Source organism: Elephas maximus, chromosome 10 (genome assembly GCF_024166365.1).
Source record: "Elephas maximus indicus isolate mEleMax1 chromosome 10, mEleMax1 primary haplotype, whole genome shotgun sequence".
Classification (NCBI taxonomy): domain Eukaryota; kingdom Metazoa; phylum Chordata; class Mammalia; order Proboscidea; family Elephantidae; genus Elephas; species Elephas maximus.
Window position 1 is genome coordinate 107,650,183 of NC_064828.1, and position 9,196 is coordinate 107,659,378.

Genomic DNA, 9,196 nt, shown 5'->3' on the forward strand with positions numbered 1-9,196 from the left:
GTCGGGAAAAAAACTGTAAATCATGTACCGATAAAGAAGTTGGAGTCCCCAGGTGGTGCAAACGGTAAGTGCTTGACTACTAGCCAAAAAGCTGGCAGTTCAAACTCACTCAGAGGCTCCTCAGGAGTCAGGTCTGGTATCTGTTTCCAAAAGGTCACAGCCTTGAAAATCCTATGGAGCAGTTCTACTTACTCGGCACACATGGGGTCATTGTGATTCGGGCTCAACCTGACAGCAGCTAACAACAAGAACATCCAGAATATATAATAACTCTCAAAACTCAGTATAAGAAAATAAACAACACAATTAAAAATGGGCAAAAGAATCGAACAGACACTTCACCAAAGAAAATATGAATAAGCTAGTAAAAAGTTGCACAATACCAACCAAACTCGCCATGAAACTGATTGTGATTCATGGCAACTCCATGTGTTACAGAGCTGAGCTCCATCAGGTTTTCTTGGCTATACTCTTTACAGAAGCAGATTGCCAGTCCTTTCTTCCATGATGCCACTGTGTGGGGTTGAACTGGCAATCTTTCAGTTAGTAGTCAAGAGCAAACCATCTGCACCACCCAGGGATCTTTATTAGTCACTGGGGAAATGCAAATTAAAGCCACAAGGAAATAACACTAATATTTAAAAAGCCTAAAATAAACTTAAAAGACTGGTCACACCAAGTGTTGCTGGCAAAGATACAGACCAACTCTAACTCTTAAAACTCCAGGAGAGTTACAGTAAATGGTATAATCACTTTGGAAACTCCCAAAAAGTTACAACATATGCTTATCACATGGCCCAGCCATTCCATATCTAGGTATCTACCAAACAGAAAGTATTTACCCAACAGAAGTTCAAGTGTGTGTCCAAACAAAGACCTGTACACCAATACTTGTAACAGCTTTATTTTTAATAGCCAAAAACAGATCGTAAATGTCCACCAACAGATAAGCAGATATACAAATCCACAAAAAAAAATGTGATATATCCATACAATGGAATACTGCTCATCAATAAAAAGAAATCAACTATTGCTACTTACAACAACATGGTTGACATTCAAGTATGCTGAGTGAAAGAGCAGGCAGGAACCCACCCCTTTCCCCCATATAAGTACATACTATATGATTCAATTTATATAAAATTCTAGAAAATGCAAACTAATCCATAGTGATAGAAAGCCTATCGGAAGCTGCCTGGGGATGGGAGGGATTACCAAGGGGTCCAAGGAGTCCTTTGGAGGTGATGAATATGTTCATTACCTGTGTGGACAGCAACTGGTCTACAGCCCCAAATGCATGTCCCAATTCTTTCTGAATCTTAGAGCTGTAGAGTCACAGCATTCCATGGGGACAAGCCACACAGGAGCTGCACTACGAATCCAAATGCCAGGCTCCAGTCATGGTGGCTCACACAGACCTTGCCTCTGCCTTCCAGAGACCTACTTGCAGGCCTCTGCACATACCAAAGCAATGGAGCAGCACACTTAAGTGCACGTAGACTTGGCCTAGAATCCAGGCACTGCCAATTTCTAGCTGTGTGATTTCAGGGAAGTTGTCCATCCTCTGTAAGGCCAAGTTTCCTCATCTTTGAGATGGGAACAATAACTGTATCTACTGACCCTAAGTCGGAATTCACACAACAGCAACTCATTCTTAACCTCTGGGTGGCTGAGAGGATTGAACTCATCAATACAAAGTACTTAAGGCAGTGCATGACACATATTAGGTGCTCAGTAATTTTTATATGCCTAAGTTATTTTTATTACCTCATTCCCCTCTCCTGGGGTACCCCCACTCCTCCATCTATGTAACTCTCATACTGGACCTCACCCCAAGATTTCTGATCACCCTTTCAGAAAGCCAAGGCACGAAGTGTCCAGATGGTATAATCCTACACTATACAATACGGTAGGCAGTAGCCAAGTCCACTTGAAATGTGTTTAGTCTAAAATGAGATGTGCTTTAAGCTTAAAATACACACCAGGCTTTAAAACACCAAAAATAAGAATGTAAAATATCTCAATAATTTTACATTAATTACATATTGAAGTATTTTTTATATACTCAGTTAAACATGTTGTTGTTAGGTACCATCGAGTCGGTTCTGACTCATAGCGACCCCATGCACAACAGAACAAAACACTGCCCAGTCCTGAGCCGTCCTTACAATCATTGTTATGCTCGAGCTCATTCTTGCAGCCACTGTGTCAATCCACCTTCTCGAGGGTCTTCCTCTTTTCCGCTGACCCTGTACTCTGCCAAGCATGATGTCCTTCTCCAGGGACTGATCCCTCCTGACAACATGTCCAAAGTATGTCAGACGCAGTCTCACCATCCTTGCTTCTAAGGAGCATTCTGGTTGTACTTCTTCTGAGACAGATTTGTTCGTTCTTTCAGCAGTCCATGGAATGTTCAATATTCTTCGCCAACACCACAATTCAAAGGCATCAATTCTTCTTCAGTCTTCCTTATTGACTGTCCAGCTTTCACATGCATATGATGCGATTGAAAATACCATGGCTTGGGTCAGGCGCACCTTAGTCTTCAAGGTCACATCTTTGCTCTTCAACACTTTGAAGAGGTCCTTTGCAGCAGATTTGCCCAGTGCAATGCGTCTTTTGATTTCTTGACTGCTGCTTCCATGGGTGTTGATTGTGGATCCGAGTAAAATGAAATCCTTGACAACTTCAATCTTTTCTCCGTTTATCATGATGTTGCTCGTTGGTCCAGTTGTGAGGATTTTTGTTTACTTTATGTTGAGGTGCAATCCATACTGAAGGCTGTGCTCTTTGATCTTCATCAGTAAGTGCTTCAAGTCCTCTTCACTTTCAGCAGGAAGGTTGCGTCATCTGTATATCACAGGTTGTTAATTAGTCTTCCTCCAATCCTTATGCCCCGTTCTTCTTCATATAGTCCAGCTTCTCAGATTATTTGCTCAGCATAGACTGAATACATATGGTGAAAGGATACAACCCTGATGCACACCTGACTTTAAACCAATCAGCATCCCCTTGTTCTGTCCGAACAACTGCCTCTTGATCTATGTAAAGGTTCCTCATGAGCACAATTAAGTGTTCTGGAATTCCCATTCTTCCCAATGTTATCCATAGTTTGTTATAATCCACACAGTCAAATGCCTTTGCATAGTCAATAAAACACAGGTAAACATCCTTCTGGTATTCTCTGCTTTCAGCCAGGATCCATCTGACATCAGCAATGATATCCCTGGTTCTACGTCCTCTTCTGAAACTGGCCTGAATTTCTAGCAGTTCCCTGTTTTTGAATGATCTTCAGCAAAATTTTGCTTGTGTATGATATTAATAATATTGTTCTATAAATTCCACATTCGGTTGGATCACCTTTCTTGGGAATAGACATAAATATAGATCTCTTCCAGTCAGTTGGCCAGGAAACTGTCTTCCACATTTCCTGGCATAGACGATTGAGCACCTCTAGCGCTGCATTCGTTTGCTGAAACATCTCAACTGATATTCCATCAATTCCTGGAGCCTTGTTTTTCGCCAATGCCTTCGGAGCAGCTTGGACTTCTTCCTTCAGTACCATTGGTTCCTGATCATATGCCATCTCTTGAAATGGCTGAACATCGACTAATTCTTTCCGGTATAATGACTCTGTGTATTCCTTCCATCTTCTTTTGATGCTTCCTGTGTCATTTAATATTTTCCCCATAGAATCCTTCACTATTACAACTCAAGGCTTAAATTTTTCCTTCAGTTCTTTCAGCTTGAGAAACACCGAGTGCGTTCTTCCCTTTCGGTTTTCCATTTCCAGCTCTTTGCACATGTCATTATAATACTTTGTCTGCTCGAGCCACCCTTTGAAATCCTCTGTTCAGTTCTTTTACCTCATCAATTCTTCCTTTTGCTTTAGCTGCTCGACGTTTGAGAGCAAGTTTCAGAGTCTCCTCTGACATCCATCTTGGTCTTTTCTTTCTTTCCTGTCTTTTCAATGACGTCTTGCTTTCTTCATGGATGATGTCATTCCACGACTCGTCTGGTCTTCGGCTGCTGGTGTTCAATGCATCAAATCTGTTCTTCAGATGGTCTCTAAATTCAGGTGGGATATACTCAAGGTCACATTTTGGCTCTCGTGAACTTGGTCTGATTTTCTTCAGTTTCAGCTTGAATTTGCATATGAGCAATTGATGGTCTTTTCCACAGTCGGTCCCTGGCCTTGTTCTGACTGATGATATTGAACTTTTCCATCGTCTCTTTCCACAGATGTAGTCAATTTGATTTCTGTGTGCTCCATCTGGCGAGCTCCATGTGTATAGTTGCCGTTTACATTGATAAAAGAAGGTATTTACAATGAAGAGGTCGTTGGTCTTGCAAAATTCTATCATTCGATCTCCGGCATTGTTTCTATCACCAAGGCCATATTTTCCAACTACGATCCTTGTTCGTTTCCAACTTTCGCATTAAAATCACCAGTAATTATCAATGCATCTTGATTTGATGTTCAATCAATTTCAGACTGCAGCAGCTGATAAAAATCTTCAATTTCATCATCTTTGGCCCTAGTGCTTGGTGCCTATATTTGAATAATAATCGTATTAACTGGTCTTCCTTGTAGGTGTATGGATATTATCCTATCACTGAGTACCTCAGGATAGATCTTGAAATGTTCTTTTTGACGATGAATGCAACACCATTCCTCTTCAAGCTGTCATTCCCAGCATAGTAGACTATATGGTTGTCCAATTTAAAATGGCCAATACCAGTCTACTTCAGTTCACTAATGCCTACACTGTTAAAATTATTTTTCACCTGTTTGTTTATACTTTTTTCTACTGTGGTTCCTGGGTGGGACAGTGGTTAAGAGCTCAGCCGCTAACCAAAAGATCAGCAGTTCAAATCTGTCAGCCACTCCCTGGAAGCCCTATGAGACAGTTCTACTCTGTCCTATACAGTCGCTTATGAGTCAGAATCAACAAGGGGTTTTTGGTTTGGTTTAAGAAGTTTAAAATTACCTGTATGCTTCACATTACCTGTATTTCCACTGGCTAAAGCTGGTCTAGTAGGACCAGCAGTTTCAGGCAGTACAAGCTCCACCCCTAGTCGGTAGTCTCGTCTACTTAGTCAGGCAACTTGTCATTTTTTCACGAAGTCTGAGCCATCCCAGGGAAGGAAGGAACCTTAAAAACTGCCAAACAGCCACCTCATGCCTGAATATGCCTACAAAATCCACCCAATGGTTCTCCACTATACACTCAAATATTTCCAACGACAAGAAACTCACCAACTCCCAAAGCAACCCCCAAAGGAACCCTTTTTATCTTTGGACAACTATTAAGAATTATAAAGTTCTTCCTCACAGTAATGGAGATCAACCTCCCCAGAGGGCTGATATCAGCCCTACCTTCCTCCTTGGGGTCATTCAAAAAAGACTCAAGAAAAGGAAAAACTACCGTTTGCAAATCACTTACAATGTACCAAGTACTGTGTAAACTTCAGTTTACTGTAGCATGTAACCCACACAGCCACTCCAGGAGCAGGTACTAGTGTTATCTCCATCTTGCAATGGGCCTGTAGTCTCAGAGAGATAGTGATCTGCCTTGTGTACCAGTCAGAAAGTGGTGGATTCCAATGCAGAACTGGTGGACTTCTAAACACCTTCACTCAACATTGCCTTTGTGGCTATGCTCCCAACATTTCCCTCTCTCCCGGTCACCCAGCCTGTTAGCAGTTACAAGCATAATCCAGAACCAATCCTGCCCTGGCCAGACAGGGAAGCACTTACCTGTCTCAGCAGCCCCAAGGATGTCTAATTTGTCACGGATGGCGGGTGCCAAGGTGAGGGCTTGAATTGGTGTGGGTGCAGAAAAGCCTAGAAAGCTGAGTGCTCGGAGTACCCCCTCGGGCACAAACAGGTTCTTCCAAGCTGACACATCAGCCTTCTGATCACGCATTTCAGGCATCCATGTCTTCGCCTTTTTGGGCACCTTCGGAGTAGTACCCTGGGAAGGCTCCAGTTTTTTTTTCCCTTTCTTCTTCTTCTTTTTTGGAACAGTGTGGGCCTGGCTTCCTGACGTTATCTCTTCCACCTCTGGCTCACGACAAATGGAGCCAACTTCCTGAAGCCCTAGCTCAGCATCTTTGACTTCAAACTCTTTCTGGGCACTAGTACCTTCAGTTTCCACATCTTTACTCTTCTTCAACATGACCTTTTTCTTTGGGGAGCTGGCCTCTCCTTCCTCTAAAACAGCTTGTGCCTTTCTCTTCTTGGGCTCTTCCTTTGAGAAGAGGCTGGAGGGATTCTTGGCAGGGGAGACCAACTGGTAATCTGTCAGTTCCTCAAAGCACACTAAGTCATCCATCTGTCCATCTGCAAACATGTTTGGGTCAATCTTCACCTGCTTCCATTTTCCCACAACTTTGATTCCCTTCATCTGAAATTTGCGATAGGTTGGTGGCTTTGGCTTTGATTTTGTCTCCTTCAACTTCATGGTTGCTGAAAATGAGAGAAATATTCTTTGAGGTTGGCAACTGAGACGTATAGGGTTCTGAGGCAATATATGACCCAACTGAGGACACAAGATGGTCTAACACTGATACTCTCTACTAGAGAATATCAAAGAGGGGAAGAAATACACCAAAAAAAAAAAAAAAAAATGAAACCAAACCCACTGCCGTCGAGTCAATTCTGACTCATACAACCCTACAGCAGATGTATGCATGCATGTGAATGGGAAGGCGTGTGTGATACTCGCACATGCCTGTACAGGTATATCCGTAGCTGTATGTATATACGTGTTTGTGTGTGTGCTGCATATATTCATATATATAAAATATAGCACAAAACAAAACAGTTACAGAGACTTCCTAGATATATCTAAACACCTCTCGGGATTGGTTTACCAGGTTTGAGGGCTCAGGACCATAGTCTCACAGGACAACTCAGAAAACTGGCATAACGTAGCTCATAATGTTCTACGTTCCAGGTTGGTAAGTAGTGTCTAGGATCTTAAACGCTTATCAGTGGCCATCTAAGATACAACTGCTGGTTTCCACTTGTCTGGAGCAAAAGAGAATGAAAGAACCAAAGACTCAAAGAAACTAGCCCACAGGACTAATATCCCACAGGAACCACGGCCTCTTCTAGTCTGAGACCAGAACTAGACAGTGGCCAACTACCACTACCAACCATTCTGACCTGGGATACAACAGACGGTCCCAGATAGAAAGGAAAGAATGTACAACAAAATTCAAATTCCTAAAAAAGGCCAGATCTACTACACCTATAGACTAGAGGAACCCCCGAGACTACCACCCGACGATACCCTCTGAACTTGGAACTGAAGCTACTCCCAGAGGTCAACTTTCAGCCACATAATAGACTGGCTTATAAAATAAATAATATCACCTGTGAGTAATGCGTTCCCTTAAACAATCAACTATACAAGCCCAAATGCTCAACACTTACCCCAAAGCTAAGATGAGAAGGCAAGGACGGGTAGGGAAACTAGATCAACAGAAAAAGAACAAACAGAATGGATACAATAAGAATGCTGACAGGCTGTGAAAATTGTTACCAATGTCACAGATTATGTGAATAAAAATTGTTAAATGAGAACCTAATTTGTCATGTAAACTTTCACCTAAAACACAATAAAATATGTTTTAAAAAGAAAGTACACCCACAGAAGAGACAGCCTGGCCTGGAACAGTGGAGACATGGGAGATGAAGCAAAGACACATGAGCTAAACCTCATTTAGATTCCAGACTCAACACTTAACTGCTTGTGGGATCTTGGACACTGCTACTTACTTCTCTTTGAACCTCTATGTTCTCATCTTTAAGAGGCGAAGGAACTAATAATATCTAAGTCAAAAAATGTTTTATGCAAGTAAATGAAACATTACGGGAAGCATGGCGAGTAAAGCCTGCCACACATTATCCCTTGTGAAGGCAGAATAAAAACCTGGGTTTGTTTTTTTTTTTGAAGGTAAGAGTCTCAAAAGTGCTCTGGAGCATTTTTCCTTCTCAAGCCTCACCCGAAGCAAAAAGATGCCCGTTCCAACCTTCTGGCATTTGCCAAAAGGCTTAAAACCCATCCAGCTTTTTCAGTATATTTTAAGTGATTTAAAGACCATTTAGGCACAAATTGTCTGGGCCTAACTCAATCCAAGTTCTCCCTTTTCAGAAAGGCCAAGAAAGACAGCACATCCTGTGGAAAAGGTCAATCTAGGTTCAAAACCGGACCCACCACTTGTCAGCTCTGGGCCTCTGGTGGATGAATACATCCCTGTGAGCCTCAGTTTCCTCGTCTGTAAAAGGGGTGACGAGGTATCTGTCTCAATGGGTCGTTAGGACAATCTAAAAAAGTGACGCAAGTCAAAAACCGCTTAGCATGGCGTCTGACACGGGGTAAGCAATTCAGCACGCACTGGAAGGTTCGCCCACCACACAAGCTACGTCACGTTCACAAACAGTCGGGGTTCAACGATAAGGGGGGGGAGTCACTCAAACAGGGGCGAGGACGCGGAGCGCAAACTACGGGGCATCAGGGTCCCTCCGCGCGCCGCCAGGTCGCGCCCGGCTCCGCGCCTGGAGCTCTCCCTTCATCTTAGGCACCAACGAGCGCACTAAGCAAAGAAGCCGAGACCCCCGAACCTTTATGCACGAGGAAGAGGCCCTGGACACGGGGAAGGGGCCCTGCGCGCGGGAGAGACACGCAGCTTGGCTGCGCGGCCTGAGCCGGCGGCCGTCCATTCAAAATCCGGGGAATCCAGCGAGCCGGAGAGGCCCGCGATGGGAACCCCAGAGCCCGCACCCAACTCCACTCTAGCGCCGACCCCGGTCCCGCTCCAGCCCTAGGATTCACCGTGTGGCGACCCCGCCGAGGACGCTTCAGACCCTGCTTCAGACCCAGCCGCCGACCTCCTCAGAAAACACCGCGTCCGCCCCTTAGGGGTAGCGTCGCCTACAGTTCCGGGGCGGGGTTTCCATTCACGTATGCGAGCGCACTGCGAAAGGAAGTCCCTCCCCCACTGTAAACGCCGCCACCTGATTCGCTGCTGCGCGGGGTCGCGGGCTTCTGCCAAACCAGGCCGGCGAGCTGAGCTACGGAGGCTTTGATGGGACAATGCCTTTCCTGGGTTTAGGGAGCTTGCAGAGCCTGCTCCCTGCGAAAAGGCTCTGTTCAGAAACACGTGGGAACGCAAGTGCTCTTGT

The 9,196-nt window shown here is 44.1% G+C and overlaps 1 protein-coding gene across 1 annotated transcript in view; it reads right to left on the bottom strand.

Annotated features, from left to right (window-relative positions):
* Positions 1-8,938, bottom strand: part of DDX24 (DEAD-box helicase 24) — a 29,092-nt gene extending 20,154 nt beyond the window's left edge. Inside the window, exons 1-2 of the mRNA XM_049898055.1 lie at positions 8,847-8,938; positions 5,762-6,472 (exon numbers count right to left, since the gene is read on the bottom strand). Of these exons, the coding sequence (XP_049754012.1) occupies positions 5,762-6,467 (706 nt within the window). The 5' untranslated portion in view covers positions 6,468-6,472; positions 8,847-8,938. The remainder of the gene's footprint in view (positions 1-5,761; positions 6,473-8,846) is intronic.
* Between the last annotated feature and the right edge of the window lie 258 nt (positions 8,939-9,196).